This window comes from Heliangelus exortis, chromosome 30, assembly GCF_036169615.1.
Source record: "Heliangelus exortis chromosome 30, bHelExo1.hap1, whole genome shotgun sequence".
Classification (NCBI taxonomy): Eukaryota; Metazoa; Chordata; class Aves; order Apodiformes; family Trochilidae; genus Heliangelus; species Heliangelus exortis.
In genome coordinates this window covers 2,439,326-2,463,998 of record NC_092451.1, presented here as the reverse complement: position 1 = coordinate 2,463,998, position 24,673 = coordinate 2,439,326, and the positions used below count along the sequence as shown (strand labels likewise).

Below are 24,673 nucleotides of genomic sequence, written 5' to 3'. Positions count from 1 at the left end.
GAGACCCAAGGGTGCTCTGGGCTGAACCACTGAGAGAAGAAAGAGGGGTGGAACGGCCCAATACAACAAATGAGGGGGGGTGAGGGGGTGCGTGTGTCCCCCCCCCCTCTCAGAGAGACCCAAGGGTGCTCTGGGCTGAACCATTGAGAGAAGAAAGGGGGGGGTGGGACGGCCCAATACGCACAAGGGGGGAGTCCCGGGAGGGCTCTGGGCTGAACCACTGCGAGAAGGAGAGGGGGGTGAGGAGTGGGGCGGCCCAATGCGCACAAGGAGGGGGGGGGTGCGTGTGTGTCCCCCCCTCAGAGGGACCCAAGGGTGCTCTGGGCTGAACCATCGGGAGAAGAAGGGGGGGTGTGGGACGGCCCAATGCGCACAAAGGAGGGGGGTGTGTGTGAGGTGGGGGTGCGCATGCGCTGTGCGCGTCTCCCCTCAGGAGGGTCCCGGGCGGGCGGAGGCCGCGGGCGGAGCCGGGGTCTGGCGTAGATGTTGAAGCCGGGATGGGTCCCGCCTGGTCCGGCCCTGGCGGAGGATTTACCCCCGGAATGGGAAACGGACGACGAACGCATGGCTTTTCTTTTTTCGGCTTTTAAGCAGAGCCGCGAGGTGAACAGCACCGAGTGGGACAGCAAGATGGCTTTCTGGGTCGGGTTGGTACTGAGCCGAGGCCGCCGGAGAGGGGTGATCCGAACCTGCCTGAGGGAACTCCAACAAAGCTTCGAACGCCGCGGGAGCCTCCCCCTCGGCCTCGGTACCGTCCTCCGGGAGCTCCTGAGGTACCGGGGGATCGGGGGGGGGCCGGGGCCGTGAGGGGCTGAGGAGGCCGCGGTGGGGCCTGTGGGGGCTGGAAGAGGGAGGAAAGGGAGGGGGGGTAAAGGGGGATTTTGGGCAAGGAGAGGTTTGTGTGGGGATGTTTGTTGGAAAAAGGGAGGTGGAGGGGTTGGAGGGTATCCAGGGAAGGGCTGTGAGGGTGATGAGGGGGATGGAGCAGTGAGAAGGCACGGGGAGAGTTGGGGTTATCATAGAATCAGAATGGGCTGGGTTGGAAGGGACCTCAGAGCTCCTCAAGTCCAACCCTTGCTCCACTCCCCCCGTGGTTCCCAGCCCATGGCACTGAGTGCCACATCCAGGCTCTTTTGAAATATCTCCAGGGATGGAGAATCCACCCCTTCCCTGGGCAGCCCATTCCAATGGCTGAGCACCCTCTCCAGAAAGAAATTCTTTCCAATATTTAACCTAAACCTCCCCTGGCACAACTTAAGACCATGCCCTCTTGTCTTGTTGTTCAGTCTAGCTCCAAGGAGACCTCTTTGTGGCTTTGTGGTATCTGAAGGGGCTACAAAAAAGCTGGGGAGGGATTTTTTATGATGTCAGGAAGTGCTGGGACATGGGGAGTGGATTCCAACGAGAGGAGGAGATGTTTAGATTAAATATTAGGAAGGAATTAATCACCATGAGGGTGGTGAGACCCTGGCACAGCTTGCCCAGAGAGGGGGTGGAAGCTCCATCCATCCCTGGAAGTTTTTAAGGAGCTGATCTGGGGGGAGGTGGGAGGCAAGAGGGGTTGGAACTGACTGATCTGAAAGGTCCCTTCCAACCCTGAGAGTTCTGTGATTCTATGGGAGAGGAGTCAGAAGAGCTCTCCCTGGGGCTGAGAGGAGGTTTTGTGTTGAGAAATTAAGAGCCTGGCCCCCCCCTCCACCTGATAACAGCATTGTTTGACTGTGTCTATGACATAAAAATTCAAATTCTCTGTGTTTGAAATGAAAGAAATCAGTGAAGCATCCCCTCTAAAAACTGAACCTTCCCAGCAGCCCCAGTGTTGTTTGCTTCCTGTTCAGTTTCAGTCAGGAAGAGTGAAACCAAACTTCCCAAACAACCCAAAACCAGAAAACAAAAGCTCTTTGTGCTCAGAGGAAACCCGGGAGGAGTGGGGAGCACTTTCATCTCTAGGAGCAATGTTTCTCTTAATAATTCTCCATGCTGGCTGCCAGGGGAAGGAAAGGTTCAGGGCTGACCCAAACTGCTCTCTAATTATTATTATTTTTTTTTTTTCCCCAGACGTGGGAAGCTGCAGAGGGAATCAGATTTCATGGCCAGTGTAGACAGCAGCTGGATCTCCTGGGGGGTGGGAGTCTTCATTCTGAAACCCCTGAAGTGGACTCTCTCCAGTGTGCTGGGTGACAGCAAAATACCCGAGGAGGAGGAAGTTTTGATTTATGTGGAGCTGCTTCAGGTGAGTGGTTTTGGGGACCTTTTTCCAGGTTTTGCATCTCCAGAAGGATTAATTGATGTGCCTAGCAAGGGGTTGAACACACCTCCTGGGGTGTTGAAAAGCTTGTGGAGAGGTGGATGGGGTAACTTGGAGGAAAAAAAGAGTTTATATTTATATTATACTCCTTGAAACTGAGGTAAATGAGCTCTCACTGGAAAAAAAAAAAAAAAAAAAGGGAAGTGGGGTGCTGGGAGAGGTGGAAAACTCAGGGGTGAGTTGGTGAACAGGAGAGGAGCTTGCCATCTGTCCTAGGGAGAAAAGGGTGACCCAGGAGGTGCTGGCTCTGCTGGGTGTTGGGAAAAGCTGCTTTCACTTTGGACTCTCCCTGCTTTCAGCTTGTTGGGAGCATTTTTGGGGTAAAAATCAACCCCAGTGGGGTCTGAATGCAGCAGAAAGCTGAGAGGTTGTGAGCTCTGCTCCTTTCTTTGCAGCTCCTTCCCTTCCAGGGGGAATTCACAGCCCTTTTTCACAGGGGGGAGAGAGAAACCTTTTGGGAAAACCAGGAAAACCCCAAGCCTTGGTTTGGAAGCTGGGGCTGGATGGAAGGAATTATTTCTCCCCTGAAAAGAGGGAAAACTTTTCCCTTTTTTTTCTGCCCCCACGGGAACGCTGAGCGCAGTGAAGCAAACCAAAGGTTTCATTGGATTTTCAGGGTGGGGACTTTCAGGACAGGATTTTCAGACTTCAAAAGTGCAGAGGGGGCCAAGTGGCTGCTTTTTTTTTATAGTTCTGAAGCATTTGCATGGGGGAACGTGGCTTTTTTGGTGGGAAATTGCTCCATTTTCCCTTCCGTTTTTAAACCCTCCTGATTGCTTCGGGCTGCACTGCTCATCCTCAAAATCTCCAGCCCCAATGTGATGCCTCCAGCTTTTTCCCCTGGGTGTGTGGGAGGGAGAAGGTGTGGAACTGGGAATTGTTGGGAGAGGAGTGGAGAATCCTCTGTAAACTCCTCAACTGGAGCTCTTCCTTTCAGGAGAAGGCAGAGGAAGTTTATCGCCTCTATCAGAACTCGGGGCTCTCTTCCCACCCCGTGGTTGCCCTCTCAGAGCTTCGTTCCCTCTGTGCCAATGTCTGTCCAGATGAAAGGACCTTCTACCTGCTGCTGCTCCAGCTGCAAAAGGAAAAGAGAGTGACAATCCTGGAACAGAATGGAGAGAAGGTACAGGCTAAAGGTGACTGCTTTTGGGTGGTATAACCCCTCTCTTGCATTTCATCTGGCTGGAAAGAGTGCTTTGCTGGCTAACTGGGCCCAGTTCTGTTTCATGGCTTCACTGAGGATTTAGGTGAGGGGGTTGAGTCCACAATTAGTAAATTTGCAGAGTTTGGGGGGAGTGTGGATCAGCTGGAAGGCTCTGCAGAAGGAGCTGGAGAGTTGGGCTGATCCCAAGGGGATGAGGTTCAACACAAGAAGCCCATGGGGAGCTCCAGGCTGGGCAGAGAGGGGCAGAAAGGGAGCTGGGAGTCTGGATTGCCAGGAAGCTGAAGAGGAGGCAGCAGTGTGCCCAGGTGGCCAAGAAGGCCAATGGCATCCTGGGCTGGCTCAGGAACAGCGTGGCCAGCAGGTCCAGGGAAGGGATTCTGCCCCTGTGCTCAGCCCTGGGGAGGCCACAGCTTGAGTCCTGTGTCCAGTTCTGGGCCCCTCATCTCAGGAAGGAGCTTGAGGTGCTGGAGCAGGTCCAGAGAAGAGCAAGGAGGATCCCTGGGAAGGGATCCAGCAGAATTCCTGTGAGGAAGGGCTGAGGGAGCTGGGGGTGTTGAGGCTGGAGAAGAGGAGGCTCAGGGGAGACCTCATCACTCTCTCCAACTCCCTGAAAGGAGGTTGGAGCCAGGGGGGGGTTGGGCTCTTTTCCCAGGCAACTCTCAGCAAGACAAGAGGGCACAAGAGGTCTCAAGTTGTGCCAGGGGAGGTTTAGGTTGGACATTAGAAAGAATTTCTTTCTGGAGAGGGTGCTCAGCCATTGGAATGGGCTGCCCAGGGAAGGGGTGGATTCTCCATCCCTGGAGATATTTCCAAAGAGCCTGGATGTGGCACTCAGTGCCATGGGCTGGGAACCACGGGGGGAGTGGAGCAAGGGTTGGATTGGATGATCCCAGAGGTGCTTTCCATCCCAAATGATTCTGGGATTCATCCTTTCATTGGAAAAATCAATTCTATGTGCCCCAGCCTGGTTAGAGAGGAGATCAACTCCTCTGTCTTGCATGCCAGGTCCTTCTTCTCCTCCATCAAACATCTGCAGTGTAATTTAGCAGCTAGAAAACAGGTGGCTACCCCAGTTTTCCCTATTTCCACATTAAAAATCATTCCAGACCACTGGAATCAGTGTTCCTTTTGCTGGGAGAAGGTTGCTGACAGCAAGCACAGAGGTGCAGGCACTTCCCTCCAAGCTGCCACATCTGCAGAGCTCAGTTCTGGAACACTCCTCAGAGCACCAGGGCAGCTTTAAACCTTCAGGCTGCCCCATGAAGGCTTTTTCTTCTCTCACTGATGTCCCTTGCTCCCCTCAACTTCAATATTGGGTGTCCTCAGCACTGTTAAAAGGCTTCAAAGTGGGGTTTTTTTCTCTCAGAGTGGCAGATTCTGGAGAGGAGCTGAAGGATTTGGTTCTCTCTCTCTCTTTAGATTGTGAAGTTTGCCCGGGGTCTCCATGCCAAAGTCTCCCCCATGAATGATGTGGACATTGGGGTCTATCAGCTGATGCAGAGTGAGCAGCTGCTGTCACAGAAGGTGGAGTCCCTTTCCCAGGAAGCAGAGAAGTAAATTTGGGGGGAAGGAGGGTGGTGGGAAGAACATCCCTGTGTGCTGTACAACTCTGTGTTCCTCTGACACGCTTAGAGAACCAAGTTTCTTAGAAAGTGAACCACCCTTCCCTAAAAATTGGAGTCATGGGGCAGGGCAGGTTTCCCACTTTTTTGTTCCCTCCCCCCGTGCAAACAAAGAGCACTAAATGGGTGTCAGAAGTGTTGGGAAAGCTTTGGAATGTGCTCAAGGGCTCATTCAGAGGAGCAACAGCAGCTGAAGGGGGGTTGTGGCTGGCATGCACTGTTACTCACTTGTTAGAGCAAGCCAGGGTGTTTTGCTGAGCTGGAAAATGAGCACTGCTGGCAAAGGGGTGAACTTCTCCTTGTTTTATCTGGGCAGGTGTAAAGAGGATGCCAGGAGTGCTTGTAAAGCTGGGAAAAAACAACTGGTAAGTGCTGCTCCACTGGGGAGGGAGCTCCAGCTTCAAGTGTCCTGTGCTGATGAGCAGGGTGAGGCCTTGGGGACTTGGATTTAGGTGTCTTGAGGGGGTATTTCTGGGGCCAAAAGTGGTGGCAGTCAGGGAAGCTTTGTCCAGAGAGAAGTGAGGAGAAGAGGGAAGTCAGGAGAAAAGGAAAGGAGAACAGGGAAGTCAGGGGAACAGGGAAGGAGAAGAGGGAAGTCAGGGGAACAGGAAAGGAGAACAGGGAAGTCAGGGGAACAGGGAAGGAGAAGAGGGAAGTGAGGAGAAGAGGGAAGTGAGAAGAGGGAAGTGAGGAGAAGAGGGAAGTGAGGAGAACAGGAAAGGAGAACAGGAAAGTTGGGAGAACAGGAAAGGAGAACAGGGAAGTCAGGGGAACAGGGAAGGAGAAGAGGGAAGTGAGGAGAAGAGGGAAGTTGGGAGAACAGGAAAGGAGAACGGGGAAGTCAGGGGAACAGGGAAGGAGAAGAGGAAAGGGAGGAGAAGAGGAAAGGGAGGAGAGAGGAAAGGGAGGAGAAGAGAAGAGGAAAGGGAGGAGAAGAGAAGAGGAAAGGGAGGAGAAAAGAGGGAAGTGAGGAGAAAAGAGGGAAGTGAGGAGAAAAGAGGGAAGTGAGGAGAAGAGGGAAGTGAGGAGAAGAGGAAAGTCGGGAGAACAGGAAAGGAGAAGAGGAAAGTCAGGGGAAGAGGAAAGGAGAACAGGAAAGGAGAAGAGGAAAGTCAGGGGAACAGGGAAGGAGAAGAGGAAAGTCGGGGGAACAGGGAAGTCAGGGGAACAGGAAAGGAGACCAGGGAAGTGAGGAGAAAAGGAAAGCAAGGAAATCCAAGGAAAAAAAACCATTTAAAAACTCTTCAAGCCATCTGGGGTCTGTGTGCCTCGCTGCACAGGGATTGCTTTATTTTTTTTTTTGGTTGGTTGTTTATTTTGGGGTTTTTTGCAGCTCTCTGGCTGCTGCCTGCTTGCTGACCCCACGTTGTTTCTCCTTCTCCAGGCCCTGAGGTGTCTCAAGTCCAAGCGCAGGACGGAGCGGCGCATTGAGGAGCTGCATTCCAAGCTGGATGCAGTGCAGGGAATCCTGGATCGGATTTATGCCTCCCAGACTGACCAGATGGTAAATGTGGCCCTTTTCTCTTCTCCTTTCTCCCTGGAGCCCAGCTCTTCCCATCAGTGCTGCTTTACCTCCTTGTCAGAACCTCTGAGAAAATTGGATTTTTTTCTCTAGGAAGCAGCAAGTCTGAACTTGGGGTCTTGCTCTGAACCAACTGTTTGGGTTCTTGCTGATATTTCTCAGGATCCTGCTTGGCTAAGAGCAAGAGACTGCTCTGACTGAGCTTAGATTGCTTGGTGTTTGGTTTTAGTTAGCATTGTGCAGCTTTCTCCTTTTTTTTTAAAGGTATTTAATGCCTATCAGGCTGGTGTGGGAGCTCTGAAGCTGTCTATGAAGGATGTTACTGTGGAGAAGGCAGAGAACCTGGTGGATCAGATACAAGAGGTACTGAAATAAGAGTAATCTAAATAAATCTAAATAAACAAGCAAGTGCAGCAGCACCTTTCATATTCTGCCATGTTGCTGCTTTCAGGAGTGAAAAAACAGTCATGTTGGGACAGTCTCTTTTGCTCCTGCTGCCTTTAAGTCAAAGTTTGGGTTTTTTTGTTTGGTATTTCTACAGTAAGACACACATTTCTTTATATTAAGTTCTGTCTCTTTTTTCCTCAGCTTTGTGACACCCAAGATGAAGTAGCCCAGACTCTGGCTGGAGTGGGGATCAATGGTTTAGGTATGCTTTGGGTTTTTCATCCTTTGGTCATTTTCTCTTGTCACTGCTGGCCCTTTGTGCTGCAGAGCCTTCCCTGCTCCCTCCCCAGGGATGTGCCTCATCCTCCTTCCTGCCAGGATAAGCTGGAACACCAAGGCTGTTGCTCCCTGTGCCTGACACTGGGAACTGGCACTTGAGCATCTCCAAATTTTGCAGTCTCCAAGTGCTGCTGGATTTCAGCTCAGAGTTGTGCCTCTGTTGATTGAAATCTATTTTTAGAGAGGCTGCTGCTTTGTTGTTGAAGTGCTGATCTGTTTTTTTTTTTTCCTCTGGGCTGTGTGCTGCTGCAGCTTCTTTGTCTCTGCTGAAATGTTTGCTTGCTCTGAGATGCCTCAGCACAAAGGCTCCTAAATTTTCACCTCTGGAAGCAGCACAGGGGGTTCCTTGCACTTAAGTACTTAAGGATGGATGGGAGTCATAAAACCTCTGTCAAACTTGGGCTGGAAAAGATGCTGCTTAATTCTGCTTGGGACTGAGTGTTTTCTGTGATCAGCAGAGATGGACACTGAGGAACTGGAGAAGGAGCTGGACAGTCTCCTCCAGGACTCAACTAAGGAGCCTGCAGAGCTGCCTCCTGTGCCCCAGAAGGAGCTGAACCCCCCTATTTCTGATGCTGAGCTGGAAGCTGAACTGGAGAAGCTCTCTGTTTCTGATGGAGGTAGGGATGACAGCTTTGCAAAAAGAAAGATTTTCAGCAGAACAGAGCCAGATTCCTTCCCACCCCCAGCTGCATGCTTTGAATGTCAGCCCTCCCAGTGTCCCTGCCAGCTCCTTTCACCACCTGACTCTTCATTGGACTAAAAATTCTGCCTGGACCTCTTGCCAGGAAAGCTGAAGGCTTGAGGAGTGAGCAAGTGCTTGGCCTAATTATTTTGCATCATTGTACAAAGCCAGGCAGTGGGTTTTTGTTTTTTATCTTAATAGTGATAGAGCAGGACCAGCACTTTTCATCCCTGTTGCTACCAGGTGTGCAGCTGTTTCTCTGTTCTAGAATGCTCACCAGGTGTTGGAGGGATGATTTCTGCATGAAACTAGTACTAAACCAGTCTTTAGTTAGTAACAACACACTTTATTTTAGTAACCACAGCTTATGGGCTTGGACTGCATGCTGGGTTTCCCCCAGACCTGTCTTGGACAGGGGTAAATAGACCTGAATTTTTCCTTTCAGGAATCTGTAAGTGAAAAAACAGGCAGGGCTGTCCAGTTCTGTGGTTTTTTTTCCCTCTCTGGGCACCTGATCTTCTCAAGTTTCAGAGCAGAAGGATGCTCAGCATCCCAGCAGACATGAAGTGGGTGTTTCCAAGAGGATGAAATTGAATATCAAAGCCCTGAGGTGCTCTGAACTTTTAACTGTGGAGTTTGCTGATCTCATTCCTCTTTCTGATGAAAACTGATCTCTTGCTGTTGCAATTTTCTTTATAGATTTGGCACAGAAGGCTCCCTCTGCTTCCTCTGAACCCAAAACAGCTCTGGGACTGAATCTTTAAAGACCCAACAGTGTCCTGTTGCTGCAGTTGGAGAAGTTGTCTTAAAGTTCCTTAACTAAAGACTGGAACTGCTGAGGAGATGGGTCACACTCCCCCAATTCTTCCTGGATATCACTTTGCTCAGCAACAGGATCTCCTGCCATGACAATCCACTCTGGAACTGGTCCCAACTGGTGTCTGTCATCTCTGTGCCAACATCTGCACTGGTCTCAAGTTGACTTGTGATCCCAAATCCCTCTGGAACATCCAGTCTTCCCTTCTGGGAACACAATTCTGCCCAGTGAAGATAAAACTCTTCTGTGTCCATAACAGTGCTCGTTTTTTGGGGTTTTTTTTTTTAATTTTTTTTTTTTTTTTTTCCCTTTGCTGATGTTGAGAAGCTGAGTTGCAGCAAGATTGCAGTTGCTCAACATTTGGCTGTTTGTGTGGTTGTTTAAAACACTTGGCACATAACTTAGGTCAAGGATTGTACTTCCCTGCAACAAGCTTAAGCACCTCTTGATAGTTCTGTCCCTCCCTGTCTGTATTTTGCAAGGTCCTGGACAGGCAGACACTGTAATTTTTGGATTGTAGGAGCTGCTGTTGCTCTAGAGGGCAGCAATTGCAAGCACAAGACACAAAAAAAAATTCCTCTTTCTGTAACAACACGAAGGCCTTAAAAGGGAGACCTGCAAAAGATTTTAAATGAAGGAGTTTCTTGCACTGCTTGCTGTGCTCAAGCCTTGCAGTCACTACAACAGAACTTGCTGCTTGCTCTGCCTTGGAATTTCAGCTGTTTGCTGGGTTTCTGGCACCCCAAAACTTCTTGGGAGCTGCTGGGTGATCAGCTGTGAGCTCTCACCCAGTGATTTGGGGAGAGAGAAGGGAGGGAAGCACCTCAGCTTTCCTTTGAGAGGATGGTTTCATCCCACAGCCTTGACTCTGCCTTCAGTCTCGATGCTGCAATTCCCCAAATGACCAGAAAGCCCCCAAAGAAAACCCTGTAAAGGTTCCTAATGCAGAACCCAGCAAGCACAGCAACAGGAGGTGGCTTTTAGAGGCCACTTTTACCCCTCAGAAGTGCAACTGCCATCTTTTGCAGGTCCCTTTTTTATTATGCACATGGAAGAGCAGAAAGCCTGATGCCTCCTGCAAAGAAATGAATTCTTGCAGGGGAGGAATGTGCTCTTATTCACTGGGTTTTCTGCTCACCAGAGCCTGTGTGTGGGCAGGGGAGTGATTTCACTCCCTGGTGATGTAGAACCAATCCTCCTCTCCTTGACTTGAATGTTTTGCCACCATTCATTTCCTCCACTGCCTCCTGCACTGAGCTGGATGCAGCTTGGCTGAGCAGTAAATTGGAATTTTAGGGGAAAAAAAAAAAAAAATGAGTGCAGCCCCAGCTTTTTAGCCCCAGAGGACAGGGGAGGAAATGAGAGGTGGCACTTGGGTGCTGCCTTGGCTTCTTTTTTTTTTTGTCACTTTGTTCTGAGGGTGCAGCCTCCTGCCAGAGGAGCTGTAACCAGCTCACAGTTTATCCAGGCTGCACATGGAAATGATGTGAAATGACTTGAAGCTCTGTATTCCTTTGATTTGTAAGTAAATGGGAGAAAAACCACTGTGGTTTCTGCCTCTGTGTAATAAAGGGGAGGGGAGGAACTGGAATCCCTTGTGGTGCCTCCTCTTCTTTTCTCTGGGCCACAGATCCCTGCCAGGTTTAGTGCTGGTCCAGCTGTGCTTCTGCAGCTACAAAACTTCTCTGCTGAAAGTAGATTTCTGGGTTTCTTTCAAAAAACAAACTCAGAGACTCCTGCAGGAGACTTGGGCTTCTCTGAGTCTTTTCTCTGCGTTAAAAAAAAGTTTAAAACATTATTTTATTTTTTTTTTCCCAAGCTGCCTGTGCTGATTTCCTGCCTCTCACTGCTTTTCCTTTCACTTCAGCTTCTCATTCCCCTTCTTTTCCAGCATTGTGCAGTTTTTAAGGCTCACACTATGCCAGCAAATCAGATCTCTGAGCTGAGCCTTTTTTTGTACTTCTGTACAGTATTTGAGCTTTATTCTGGGACAGATTTTCTTCCAGGGATAATGAAGCACTGGAGGAGGTTAGTGCTGTTTTTTCCTGTCTAAAAACAATCCCAGGGAAGTCACCTGATGTATAAACTGCTAAAACCAAATGACTTTTACTTCCTTCTGATACTGAGCAGCCTGAAATAAGCTTTGAATTTGCAGGGTGTTGAACTTGTTTTCCCTCTAGCAAGGTTTTACTGAGCTGCTGGTTTGTGTTTTTTTGTTTTTTTTTTGCTGGGACAGGTTCAGAAGAGGAAGTTTGGGGTTTTTTTTGTGCTTATCTTCATGCTCCTCCACTGCAGCTCTGGGGAGGTTTTCTGGATGCTCTGGATCTTTTCTTAAAAATCTGTTTACCACTTGTTTCTCCCCTGCTGGCCAAACTTGGGTCTTCCTGGAAGTGATTCCTGGAGGAATAAATCCCCTCCTTTCATGCAACCATTCTGGAAAAGGTGTTTTAAGGGTTAAACCCAAGCAGCTGCTGCTTCATTTGGAGCAGCTTGTCATTTTCTTCCTTTGATGCAAAGTGGGGATTGTAATCAAGATAGCTGAATAGAGAATTTTAAATATATTTTGGTGAGACAGCAGGGAAGGGAAATAAGAGGGCAGCTTCTTGCTGGGTGAGGAAATGAAATATAAAAAAAAAAAAAAACACAAAACCTAGAGCTGAATTGCCACCAAACTGGGATCTTATCATACTGGAGTGGTGTTTAAAATAGCACTTGATGCTCAGAAAAAACAGCAGCTGCTTCTGTGAGGAAACGTGGCAACTGTTTAGTGATAAATTGCAGCAGAACTGTTCTCTCAGGGGAGAGGTTTGCACCCAGCAGGCAGGAGGAGTCAACCTGAGAACACCAGGAGTTTTCTGGGGGTCTCTGTGCTTTGTTTGCCACCCCCCTTCCTTCCTGAGGTGTGTTCTGAGGTGCCCAGAAACTGAGTAGTGCTCTGCATCCCTTTCCAGCCCGTTTTCCCCCCTCCCCAACTCCCCAACAAGCAACGTGCCAGGGTGAAATCCTTTCTTAGGTGTCTTCAAGCTCCACAGGAGGAGTTTTAAGGCTTCCTTGTGCCTCAAGGAATGATTTTTTGGAATGGCAGCTGCACCCTCAGTGGCCCTGCCCTGATTTCACCCAGGTGACAAGTGACCTTCCATCTCTGCTCTCTTAGAGTGAAACCACCCTGCTGTTATCTTCCCACTAGGGTTTCCATCACCTTTGTGCCCCTCTGGAATAATGGGAATAATAGGAATGAATAATTTTTTGGAATTCCTTTGGCCTGGCACCTGCATCCTCAGTGTCCCTGCCCTGATTTCCCACAGGTGACAAGTGACCTTCCATCTCTGATCTCCTAGAGTGAGCTGCTTGTCTTGCTGCCTGTCTTCCCACTGGGATTTCCATCACCTTTGTGCCCCTGTGGAATAATAGGAATGATTTTTTGGAATTCCTTTGGCCTGGCATCTGCACCCTCAGTGTCCCTGCCCTGATTTCCCACAGGTGACAAGTGACCTTCCATCTCTGATCTCTTAGAGTGAAACCACCCTGCTGTTATCTTCCCACTTGGATTTCCATCACCTTTGTGCCCCTCTGGAATAATGGGAATGTTTTTTTGGAATTCCTTTGGCCTGGCACCTGCACCCTCAGTGTCCCTGCCCTGATTTCCCACAGGTGACAAGTGACCTTCCATCTCTGATCTCTTAGAGTGAGCTGCTTGTCTTGCTGCCTGTCTTCCCACTTGGATTTCCATCACCTTTGTGCCCCTGTGGAATAATGGGAATAATAGGAATGAATAATTTTTTTAATTCCTTTGGCCTGGCACCTGCATCCTCAGTGTCCCTGCCCTGATTTCACCCAGGTGACAAGTGACCTTCCATCTCTGATCTCTTAGAGTGAAACCACCCTGCTGTTATCTTCCCACTTGGATTTCCATCACCTTTGTGCCCCTGTGGAATAATAGGAATGATTTTTTGGAATTCCTATGGCCTGGCACCTGCATCCTCAGTGTCCTTGCCCTGATTTCCCACAGGTACAAGTGACCTTCCATGAAACCACCCTGCTGCTTGTCTTGCCACGGGGATTTCCATCACCTCTGTGCCCCAGTGGAATAGGAATGAATAATTTTTTTAATTCCTTTGGCCTGGCATCTCCACCCTCTGTCTCTGCCCTGATTTCCCACAGGTACAAGTGACCTTCCATGCAACCCCCCTGCTGTCATCTTGCCACTGGGATCTCCATCACCTCCGTGCCCCTGTGGAACAGGAGAAAAATTTTCTTTTGGCCCACCGAGTGCACCTGCAGGTGCCCTGGGCTGGGGGAAGTGCAGTGCCAGGTTTTTTGGGATGCAAAGCTGGGAAGGAAGGAGGAGAGGAACTGGGCTGGCACCGAGCCCGGCACCGAGCCATGGGCCGGCTGCTGGTGCCATCTAGCCGTGGGTTCTGGCACAGGCACTTGGCAGCAGGAGGCTGCAGACAGTGGAACTAATGAGGCTTAATTAAAGCCTGCAGAAGGCAAAAAAAAAAACCCAAAAAACCCGGTGACACTCCACCAAAACCTCCTTTAACCTGTCCCAAAGCGAGATGCAGGAATGAGCTGCTGGGGGCTGTGTCTCCAAGGGAATAAATTCCACTCTGGTTAGAAAAATCCTTCTGGGAGCTGTTCCTGGGCTCCTGGGTCACCCCCTCAGGTTAATTAAAGCTGGGTGAATCCTGTGTGGGAGTTGGGGAGGCAGGGATCACCACCAGAGGTGACACAAGTGATAGTGCAAGGAGTGAAGGAGCTGCCTGGTTGGGGTTTTCCAGAGAAATTTGGGAAGGTTTTGCTGCTTTTTCCCCCACCTTGGCCACTTTCCCTTTTTTTCTCAGGGGCAGCTCTCAGCAGGGAATTTGCCTCCTGGTTTGCCTTTGGTTGGAGGAGCCCTTTTCCTGAGGGTGCCTTTGCTTCCAAAGGGATGGATGAGATCTCTCCTGACTTTGCTTCCCAGCTGGAAACCTCAGCTGCTTTTCCCAGCAGGCAGAGGCTGGGATGGATCTCCATGGAAAAAAAAAGCTCCAGCCAGGGGTCAGGAGGGGGATGAGGGTTTCCAGATGCTTGGAGGAGAAGCTCTTGTGAAATCCCAAACTCCCTCAATCTTTAGGATCATTTCCAGCAAGCTCAGGGGGGGAAGAGATGAACCCTGCTGAGAGGGATTTAGGGAGAGCAAAGCCCAAATCTTTCCCCAGTGTGGGGCCAGGACCCTGTGGTGCCCATTCCTGCTCCTTCCAGAGAAAAATTGGGGGAGAAATCCCAGCCTGGGAAACCCCTCCATCCATCTGCTGCTGCCCCTGGGGGTGTTCTGGGCAAGGCTTTTAAATTTTGGAGACCTCCCCTCTTCCAGAAATTGTCACCTGGGACAACCTGTCCCCAGGATTTATCCATCAGCTCATGAAGGAATAAACTTGGAGCACGTCAGGAAGGATCCAGCACCTCCAAGCATCCTTGGCATCACCTCCAGCTCCTGAAACGGGCCCAAATCTTCAGTTTTTCAGCCCAAAATTCAAGCTTTGCACCAGAGGATACTCCTGATTCCTTTGGATCCCAGTTTCTGGATCAAAGAAGCCCCCAAGGTGCTGCTAAAACCCCCGTGGAACCTGGCAGGAAAAGATCTGGGGCCATTTCCAGCTGTTGTGGAGCTGAATTTGGGGCAGAACTGAGCTCGGGGGGGAGAAAAAAAATTACAGATCCCTGAAACCGAAGCTTTTCAAGGTGAATCTGTCACCTCTGCAGCCAGGGGGGAGGCTGGGAGCAAGGAAAAAGGTTTTTTGGGGGTTTTTAATTATTATTTTTACAAGGATCGGGTGTCTCGGCAGCGCCTGAAAAAAAAAAAAAAAAAAAGGAAAAAGGGGGAAAATAGATGAAAAAAAAAAATCACTTTTTTTTTTTTTTTTCTTTTTTAGAGAAGGGGTGAAGGGCCAGAAAGTGTTTTTAGGGGGGGTTCCGGGGCAGTGGGAGGAGCCGGGAGGAGGAGCCGGGAAGGGGCGCAGGCGCCGGGAAGCGGAGTCGGGATCGGGCCTGGGGGTGAGAACCGAACCGAACCGGGGGGGGGGGAACCGGGGGAGAGGGGCCATGGGGGGGCCATGGGGGACAGGGAGGTGGGGATGGGTCTGAGGGTTCCGGGGGGAAGGGGTAAGGGGGTCCCAGGGGGTGTTCTGGGGGGTGCTGAAGGCGGCACGTGGGGTGCGGGGCCCAAGGGTGCGGGGGGGGGAGGGTGCGGGGAGGGAAATGGGGGGAAAATGGGGGAAAAATGGGGGTGGTGAGGGGGGTACGGAGGTACGGAGGGGGCTGGGGGTGCAGAGAGAGGAGGGGAACGGGGTGCACGGGGGCATAAAGGGTGCTGGGGGTGCACATGGAGGAGGAATGGGGTGCATAGGGCCATGGGGAGGGTGCTGGGGGTGCTCAGGGAGGGGGGAATTGGGGTGCTCAGAGCAATACAGGGTGCAGGGAGGAGGGATGGGGTGCTCAGGGCCATGCGGGGTGCTGGGGGTGGTCATGGAGGGGGGAATTGGGGTGCTCAGGGCCATGCAGGGTGCTGGGGATGCATAGGGAAGGGATGGGTGCACAGGGAGGAGAGAATTGGGGTGCTCAGGGCCATGCAGGGTGCTGGGGGTGGTCAGGGAGGGGGGAATTGGGGTGCACAGGGCCATATAGGGTGCTGGGGATGCATAGGGAACGGATGGGTGCACAGGGAGAAGGGAATTGGGGTGCTCAGAGCCATGCAGGGTGCTGGGGGTGGTCAGGGAGGGGGGAATTGGGGTGCTCAGAGCCATGCAGGGTGCTGGGGGTGCTCAGGGAGGGGGGAATTGGGGTGTAGGGAGAAGGGATGGGGTGCACAGAGCCATATAGGGTGCTGGGGATGCATAGGGAAGGGATGGGTGCACAGGGAGGAGGGAATTGGGGTGCTCAGAGCCATGGAGGATGCTGGGGGTGGTCAGGGAGGGGGGAATTGGGGTGCTCAGAGCAATACAGGGTGCAGGGAGGAGGGATGGGGATGCTCAGGGCCATATAGGGTGCTGGGGGTGCTCATGGAGGGGGGAATTGGGGTGCTCAGAGCAATACAGGGTGCAGGGAGAAGGGATGGGGTGCTCAGGGAGGGGGGAATTGGGGTGCACAGAGCCATGGAGGGTGCTGAGGGTGCTCAGGGAGGGGGGAATTGGGGTGCCCAGGGCCATGCAGGGTGCTGGGGGTGCTCAGGGAGGGGGGAATTGAGGTGCACAGAGTCATACAGGGCTCTGGGGGTGCAGGGGGAAGGGATGGGGTGCTCAGGGAGGGGGGAATTGGGGTGCATGGAGCCATGGGGGGGTGCTGGGGGTGCTCATGGAGGGGGGAATTGGGGTGCACAGAGTCATACAGGGCTCTGGGGGTGCATGGGGAAGGGATGGGGTGCTGCAGGGTGCAGAGAGCAGCCCGTGGGTGCCCAGAGGCCTTGGGTGCAGAGCGTGGGGGGGTCCGGGTGAGGTTTGCAGGGGGGACACGGGTGGGCTGTGTCCATGTGTCCCCGTGTCCCCCCCCCCCAGGCACCCCCTCTGCTGTCACCCCCTCTGCTGTCACCCTGGCTCTGGGCTGCATGGATGGAGTTTTCCTCTCTCCCAAGGAGGATGAGTTTGTGGGGAGGATCAGCCAGGAGCTGGAGGAGTTCCTGCTACAGGGGCAGCACCACAGGTGGGTGCCCTGGCTTGGGGGCAGGGTTTGGGGTGGGGGGTGTTGGCAGGGGGTGACCCTTTCCTGCTGCCACCTGAGGTCCCTGCCAGCCCCAGGAGCAGGGAATGGCTTTGGCCACCAGGCAGTCCCATCCTGGGCATTTATTAATGGCTTTGTCAGCCCAAGTGTTTCATTTCTCCTCTGCTGAGGCCTTCCTGGGCCCTCCAGATCCTGCTCCAGAGGAGCAAACTCCTTCCCCTTGGATTGGTTTGGGCCAGGCTGGATTTAACTGGACCTGGTGAGCTGGGAATGGCCAAAAAGAAGGAGTCAGACAGGAGTAGGGGTGGGATTGCTTGGTGCAGCTTCCTGCCAGCTCGTAGTGACCTTAAAGATTTGTTTCATTGTTGGGTTTTTTTCTTGGGTTTTTTTTTTTATTTGGTTTTTTTTTTTTTTTTTTTATTATTTGTTTTTTTTGGGGGGGGTTGTTTTGGTTTTGGGGGTTTTCTGTTTGTTTTTTTTTTTTTTTTTTTTTTTAAAGAAAAGTTTTGCAGAGGAATTCTCTTTGGAATTAAAATGCTCCAGAGCAAAAGCAGAACTGTCACCCCTCTGCCTCTGAACTGGGGGGGGGTGGGGGGCTTTTCACCCCTTCCTACTGGTTTAGTTGCTGGTTTCTGCAGTGCACACAGACTGGGAGGAAGGCAACCAGTAGCAGCCTTCTACTGGTGCTTTCCAGCCATTCCCAGCAGGGATAGAAGCAGGAATGGGAGTCCTGGGAGTCCAATGGGATACGGGAAGCGACGGAGAAAGGATTTTGACTTTAATACCAGAAGTGCTGCTTGGATTTAGGGCTGGGAATAACTTGGGGAAGAGAGGTTCCTAAATTCTTGCTCTATTCCCATCCTTTTCCTTCCTGCAAGCTGCTGATCCTAATCCCAACCCTCTGTCTTTCCAGGGTGCTCCTCTTCCCCCCTCTCTCCAGTCGCCTCCGGTACCTGATCCACCGGACTGTGGAAAATGTGGATTTATTGAGCAGCTTTTCAGTGGGAGAAGGATGGAGGAGGAGGACAGTCATCTGTCACTCTGCTGTCAGGTAGGGTGGGCTGGATCCCAACCACCACTTTTTCCTTTGCCTGGGGACTTTTTCCTCAAGCTCAGGAGCACGAAGCTGCCTGCTGCTTCCCAGCCAAGAGGAGGGGGGGGGTTTATCCCAATCATTAAGGAAGAAGAGGGTCTGTTTCTTTCATTTTTTTTTGCTTTGTTTTCTGCTTTTTCTATGGATTTGATGCTGCTGCTTTTCCTCCTCTCTCTCTTTAATACCACCAAGTCCTGCTTGGCTTTAGGGCTGGGATTTAAACTTGGGAATAACTTGGGGAGGAGAGGTTACTAAAATTCTTCCTACCTCCCCATCCTTTCCACCCCTAAATGCCCCATTACTCAAGTCCCTTGCTCATGCCCTTGCTCTCCTCTTTTTCCCAGGCTTCCCAGTGAGATTAATGACCAAAAACCCAGCACCAACCCCCCAAGACCCCAGAGACCTCCCCAACCCTGGAGCCGGGGGGGCCGAGGCGGGAGATCCCGGCACGGTGGGGAGATCCTGGGGGACAATTCCCGAGCCTGTGTGGGGTCTGGCAGGATCAAAAGGCCACCCTGGAAGAAACCAGACAAAGCCCTCTATGTCCCCAAAGCCATGAGGAAGAAAGAGGACTGGGGGGGGAGGGGGACCCCAGTGGTGGTGGCTGCTGCCACCTCGGGTGAGGAAGGGGCACAAGAAGAAGGGATTTGCCCTCCAGCTTCACTCAGGGCCACTCAGGAGGAGCTGGGTGGGTCTGGAGGTAGCCCAGGGAGTGTCTTTGTGGCCCTTGGCAAGCAGCAGGAGCCTGGTGAAGAGTGTGTTGGTGGCAGGGAGGAGGAGGAGGAGGAGGAGAAGGATGTCCCATCCTTGGAGGACAACAAGGATTTCTTCTCCGGGCAGCCAAGTGAGGACAAAGACTGCTCAGGTTCCCTTTCTGCAGAGAATAAAAAGCCAAGTGAAGCAGAAGAGCAAGGGCAGAGCTGTGCCAAGACACCAGAAGGTACCAAACCCCTGTGCCACCTGCAAACTGAAGACCAAAGCAGTCAGGGTGCCCTGGAGTGCCCCAAAACCTCCTCCCTATCCCAGGGTTGCAGCAGTGACTCCTGCGTGGGGCTCTCTGCTGCAGAGCTGAGCTCAACATCCCTGGGGCTGGAGAACCAAGGGAAGAGCTGTGCTGCTGCCAAGAGCCTGGAGAGCAGCAGCAATGTGTCACTGCCTGAAGGAGAGGGCAAGGACTTGGGGAACACCAGGATGGAGGGAAGGGAGAGATCCTCCCAACTGGAAAACCAAGATGAAGAGTGCCCCAGTCTTGGCCAGAACCCTCCAGAACCCCCAAAGGAAGCACCTGAACCCATCCCTGGTGCCTCTGAGGAGCAGAGTGAGTGCTGGGAGGATGCTGCAGTCCAGAACCACAGTGGGAAGGTGGAAGAAGGAGAGGAGAAGTGTCCAGGCTTGGCTGAGGAGCTGTGGCAGGAGCTGCACTTGGCTGCAGGAGGCAGGGAGGAGAACAGGCATGGGATGGAGGAGGAGTGTCCTGCAGAGCTCTTTGCAGAGGTAAATGTTCAGCCAGCCATGGGGAGTGACTCTGGGGCAGAGTGGGTGGCAAAGTGAGGACACAGTGGTTGTCCCTGGGAGGAAAATCCCTGCTGGCTGCAGGAATCATAGAGCTATGGAATGGTGGAAGTGGAAGGGATCTTAAAGATCACCCAGTGCCACCCCCCAAGCCAGGGACAGGGACATCTCCCACCAGCCCAGAGTGCTCCAAGCCCCATCCCAACCTGACCTGAGACACTGCCAGGGATGGGGCAGCCACAGCTCCTGGGGGCAACCTGGGGCTCAGCAAAAAATTTCTCAAGACTCAACATTTCTCAAAAATTTCTCAGAATTTCTCAAAGCTTTTTTTTTTCAAAAAATTTCTCAACCTCCCCTCTGCCAACTCAAAGCCATCCCCCCATATCCTCTGCTTCTACTTCCCTGTAAAAGAAAAAAAAAAATAAAAATCCCCATTTTTTTTGTAGCCTCCCTTCAGGTGTTCAGGACCAAGGAGGGGATGGCTCTTAGAAGTGAAATCCTGTCTGGGTTTGTTTTTTTTTTTTAAATCTTTGTTGTTTGGTTGTGTTTTTTGGTTTGTTTTTTTTTTTTAATTCTCAGATCTTGGGCCACTTAACTGTGAAGGACATCAGCATTGAGAGGATCAGTGTGGATTATTCCAGCTATGGAGATGCTCAGCTCAATGAGGGGGATTTTGGCCACGTAACTGAAATCTATGACTTCTCCCCCTCCCTGAAAACAGAGCACCTGCTGGAGATGTTCTCAGATTTCCAGTGAGTACCAGCAGGGCTGGGAAGGGAGCAGGAAGGAGCCACAGACAAAACAACACCCCAGACACAAAAAAAAAAAAACCCCAGACACACAAGAGGAGCTGAGGAATTGGGAATTTTGGTTTGGCCTCCTCGATGCTCTTTCTGTGCCTTCAGGGATCCTTTCCTCCAATTTATACATTATTTAAAAGCCATTTGGTTCTTCAGGGCTCTCTCAGACACACAGTAACCTACATACAGGCTTTTTTTCCTGCTGCTCTGGCTTCAGGGAGAGTCTTCAGGTGCTTTCTAGGAGCTTCTCTGGCTTTTCACCCGATGCTTGGGTGAAATCAGGTGCTTACCTAAATCCTTGCAAGAAAAAGGACCCAGTCCTGCTGGTGGAGGTAAAATTTAGTGTGGAAAACAGCCTTGGGCTGAAGGGAGTGACCTTGGATCAGTAGCAGGACCAGAACAAAGTGCTGGTGATGAAGGTGCAGCTCTGTTCTCTCTTTTCCTCCTGCCATCCTCCTCCTCTGCTGATAGAGCTGGGCAGGAACACTTCCCTTCAATTAAAAAAACACTTTTCACCTTTTAAATAACCTGCTGCTGCCTGGCTTTCCTCTGAAGTGTTTGTTTTTTTTTTTTTTTTTTGTCCACTCTCTGTGAAAGCAAAACTGGGCTGCAAATTGATGGCTCTAATCTGAGCAGTCAATTTTACTTGTATTTCCTCTGCTGCAGGAAAAGCTCTGAACTCCAAGCTCACATTTCCCACTGACACTTGATTAGATTTTTCTCTCCCTCTCTTCACCCTGAGCTTTGGAAACCACATTTATAAATCACCTGCTTTTTTTGGAGGTGCCTGGGCAATGGGGTGGTGGTTGTAGAGCACTGCATAGCAGAAAAAGCTGATTTTTGTGTTAGGGGGCTGAAGCTGAGGTTCATTTTTTTTTGGCCAAGGATTTCTTTGGAGGAGAAGGAGAATTTTTGGGGCAAATGATGGGGGTGATTGCAGATTGTGTTCTCCTTCCCTTCTCTTTTCTCTCATGGAAAATGGGTCTAATGCTCTGAAAAGCACCAACCACCTACCTAAAAACCCAAGGATTCTTGATAACTCAAGGTTTTACTTGTGGAGGGGAGGGGTGTTTTTTTTTTTTTTTTCTTTTCTTATTAATAAAATTCTATTGTCTTTTCATTTCAGTGAGAGTGGCTTCAAAATCCAGTGGGTTGATGACACACATGCCCTGGGAATCTTCTCCAGCCCCTCTTCAGGTAGGGTGACTCCATCCCTGGATTCTAAAGGGATTTTTGGAGCTGCTGGGGGGATTTCTGAGCTCATCCACAGCCTCCCTGTCCAGCCAGGGAAGTTTGCATCCTGCAGCTTTGTGCCCAGGGTACTCAGGGTTCATCACCTCATTCTCCCTGCACACTTGAAAGGTTTTTAAGGCTTTTTGAGGAGCTGGAATCATTTTGCTGGGGATGTGTGGAACTTGCTGCTTTGCAAGAGCTGCAGGTTTTTAATGAGCTGGGATAATAACCAGGGCACCTTTTGTTTTCTGAGCCACTCCTGCTGCATTTCCAGGCATGAAGCTGCTTTGGCACTTCAGCTTTTTGTTTTCTCCTCACATAGAGGGGCAGAATTCCTCCACAGTCACCTCCAGGGGCCCTTCTGGTACCTCCTGGCCTTGGGGACAAACAGCCCAAGAGGGCAGAGAAGAGAAGTTTCCATCCAAGAGTGGCTGTAGTCCAAAAACTTTTTTTTTTTCCTCCTTAGGATTCAGTCTAAGAATGCCAGAGTTGTCTTTTAAGCCATCTTTCTATTTTCTTAGAGAATTCTTTATACTGAAATACATATTTTACATATTCTCCCTGTGTGAGGGATGTGATGTCAGCCTGAGGTGACCAGAATTCAGCTGGTTTCAGCACCAGGTAACTCCTCAGCTGCTGATGCTCAAATGACTCAGGGTTCTGACACCATGGACTCTTTTTTTTATTATTAAAGCCACCAAACCTCAGGCTCCTAACCTCAGCAAATTTCTTTTTTGAAGCATCCCAAGCCCTGGGGAGACGTTTCCCTTCTCTAAAGATCCGACCACTGATCCATGCAACAAAGCAGTCCAAGATCAAAGCACTTCAGAGACCAAGTAAGAATCTTTTTTTTTTTTTTTTATATTATTACTAGTATACCACAGCTGTGGGGTTTTTTTTTTTACCTTTGTTTCAGCCACCCCCTGGCCCAGTTAAGCCCCCTGGGTCAGTAGTGTTGCTTTCTGCCTGTTGTTTGCAGGTTGCAAGAGGTGGAGGTGATGATAAAATCAAATTTGCAGGGCAAATCTTACTTAAAAGGGAACTGTTGTTACCTGTGGTTAAGCTTTCAGTCACTCTTTCTCCCTTCTACATGAGAACTGAATTTAAAAAAAAAAAAAAAAGGCATTAAATGCTGTTGCTTCTTGTTTGCTCTCCAGCTGTGTGGGTGCTGGCTGAGGCCAGGGGGTGTTATTTGCTTTTTGTGTGCAAAGCTGGCAGCAAGGAGTGGTGGGGAGAGCCTGGAGCAGGAGGAAAAAGTCAAATTTCTCTGCCCTGGGACAGGGAATAAATGAGACAGCACCGAGCACACCCCCCCCCCCCCATCCCCAGGTTGTGTGGTTGGCAGAATTTTATTCATTCTCAGGTGAAGGAAAAAAAATGGTTAAAAGCTTAGCCATCAGCATTGTTTTATTTCTTTTTATTGCCTTTTAAAATCATAGTGTAATCAGTTATACTTGCCACAGTAAAGGAGTGCCATGAATCTTGGAGCAGCAGAGACTTTGCTGAACAGACAGCTCAACTCCTGCAGCACATTGCAGTTGGAAAAACCCAAGTTCAGAATTAATGTGGTAAAGGGACACTGTCACAGGTGGAAGTTCCTGGGTCTTTAGATTTCAAAGAAACAGCAAAAAGAATTAAATTGGGTTTTGCACTCTCCCCCTTCAGCTGTTTCCATCCCCAACTCTTGCTGCAGCTTTTTAGCACAGCCCTGGGTCAGGTGATGAACTCCTCCTGGGGAGTTTAAAAATACATTTTTTTATGTATTTTTTATGTATTTTGCATCTGTATAAACCAGAATTTATTGCTTCAAATACAAATTTAAATCTTTATGAGCTGACAGTGTCTCTTTTGAGCTTTCTCAAGAAGAGAGGCAGCTTTATTTCCCAGTGCTTGGGGTCTGCCCCTTCTGGTTTTGAAGCTGCTGCTGGGCTGCCTTTAGGAATAAAACTTCTGAAAAAAAAGCAAGCAAAGCCCCCATTGCTAACTGGATAATAAATATGCAAACACTTACTGATTAATAATTAGGTAATTACCAAACCCACTGTGGACTTGGTAAAGTTTTGGTCTATTGATTTCTTGTAAGATGAAACTGTAGCAAGCCAGGTGTCTATTTCCACCAGAAACAGGAGGTTTCCCAAAGCATCTGATAGGTTTAGCTGTTTATTTTATTTATTTATTTTTTTAAATACAGATTATTTTCCTTGTTGCTTCCTAAGGACTCAGCCTGCTGGTTTGGAAGAGTCTAAATTGAGCTCAGACTTTTCTGTGCCTGGATGAAATGGTTGGACTGTGTTGCCTTCATTTTGTTCTCAGAGATGTGACTTGCTGAATTTTGCCCAGAATCATCAGGAAATTGCTCAAAGGGGGGGGAAAAAAAAAATTCTGCCCCTGCAGGAGAGGCCTGGAGCTTAATCACAACCAAATAGCTTTTGAAAAACCTCAAGTCCAAATCTGGAATCCTAAAAGAAAAACCAATTTACTGGGCAGGGATGGAATGATTTGCTCATTTTCATTCTGTACAGGAATTAAGAAAATAGAAATCAGCCTTTCTTCTGCTGGTCCTGTGGTTTAGCCTCAAGATTCTTCCTGGACAAGCACTTAATGATTTTCACCTATTTTTTCTTTGTTTTTTTTCACCCAGAACTCCTTCATCTTGCAAAAGAAAGACCCCAAACTGACACTGCAGTGGCCAAGAGGTTGGTGACCAGGGCCCTGGGATTGAAGCACAAGCAGCAGGACAGCTCAGGCACTGAAATGCTCCTGCCAGAAAACTTGGATCAGGAAGAATAAACCAACCTCAGCTAAGAAAAAAAAAACCAACCAAACACAAGAAGATGTCTGGATGAGCATGGCTGCAATATTATGCATGCAGAAGAGTTAAGTTGTCACCAGGGTGTTCTCTAGGGATTAGCACTGGTCTTTTCTTTCTAAAGTTTTTTGTTCATGAGATCTTGAAGAGCCAAGCCCCAGGAGGGTTGGTGTGAAACTCCTCATCCCAGAGGAGCAAACACATCTTGCCCTGCTCTGTTTCAAAGCATCTCTTGCTGGCAGAGCAGCCATGAATTAAGAAAAAAAAAATGCATTGAAGAAAAAAAATGCATTAGAGTAAGGAAAAAATAATGCATTAGAGTAAGGAAAAAAAAGAGTAAAGAAATTGTATCTTGTTGGCCAAAATTCATCTCAGAAGTGCAGAGCATCTGCAGGAGTTAAAGGAAAAATCTGTTTAATGTTTACTTGGTTGTAATGTTCTTGTTAAAAATCTCACCCAATTGACAAGTATTTGAACACAAACGAGTTGGAGAGTTTGTCCTTATTTACCTGGGGTTTACAGAGCCTGATCTGTTCTGCTGCACTGCTGGCATGGCAAGTTGGCATTTATTGATTGGGGAAAAAAACCCCAAACTTGTCAATTTTGCTGTGCCAGAGCCTGGTGTTAGGAGATCACAAGAGCATCCACCCCACCTCAGCCTCTTGGTGCTCCCCAGTCCAGCATCC

General features: G+C 50.0%; 2 protein-coding genes across 4 annotated transcripts; both read left to right on the top strand.

The window, feature by feature from the left end:
- Positions 1-380: 380 nt before the first annotated feature.
- CHMP7 (charged multivesicular body protein 7) lies at positions 381-10,389 on the top strand. 3 transcript variants are annotated; one of them, XM_071728947.1, is made up of 10 exons: positions 381-773; positions 2,059-2,233; positions 3,246-3,431; positions 4,893-5,026; positions 5,412-5,460; positions 6,480-6,599; positions 6,882-6,980; positions 7,206-7,266; positions 7,802-7,963; positions 8,728-10,389. In XM_071728947.1, exons 1-10 carry the CDS (start codon positions 484-486, stop codon positions 8,790-8,792), a joined length of 1,341 nt encoding a protein of 446 aa, XP_071585048.1. In that variant the 5' UTR covers positions 381-483; the 3' UTR covers positions 8,793-10,389. The 3 variants fall into 3 exon arrangements, with proteins under 3 accessions (XP_071585048.1, XP_071585049.1, XP_071585047.1); XM_071728948.1 differs by lacking the exon at positions 8,728-10,389 and adding an exon at positions 8,474-8,502 and having other exon boundaries at positions 405-773; positions 7,799-7,963; XM_071728946.1 differs by having other exon boundaries at positions 406-773; positions 7,799-7,963.
- A 4,434-nt stretch (positions 10,390-14,823) lies between these two features.
- R3HCC1 (R3H domain and coiled-coil containing 1) lies at positions 14,824-24,472 on the top strand. Its single transcript, XM_071728884.1, has 9 exons — positions 14,824-14,881; positions 16,378-16,522; positions 17,454-17,591; positions 17,978-19,127; positions 19,725-19,897; positions 21,072-21,142; positions 21,919-22,014; positions 23,820-24,283; positions 24,323-24,472. Exons 2-8 carry the CDS (start codon positions 16,428-16,430, stop codon positions 23,966-23,968), a joined length of 1,872 nt encoding a protein of 623 aa, XP_071584985.1. The 5' UTR covers positions 14,824-14,881; positions 16,378-16,427; the 3' UTR covers positions 23,969-24,283; positions 24,323-24,472.
- The last annotated feature ends 201 nt before the right edge of the window (positions 24,473-24,673 follow it).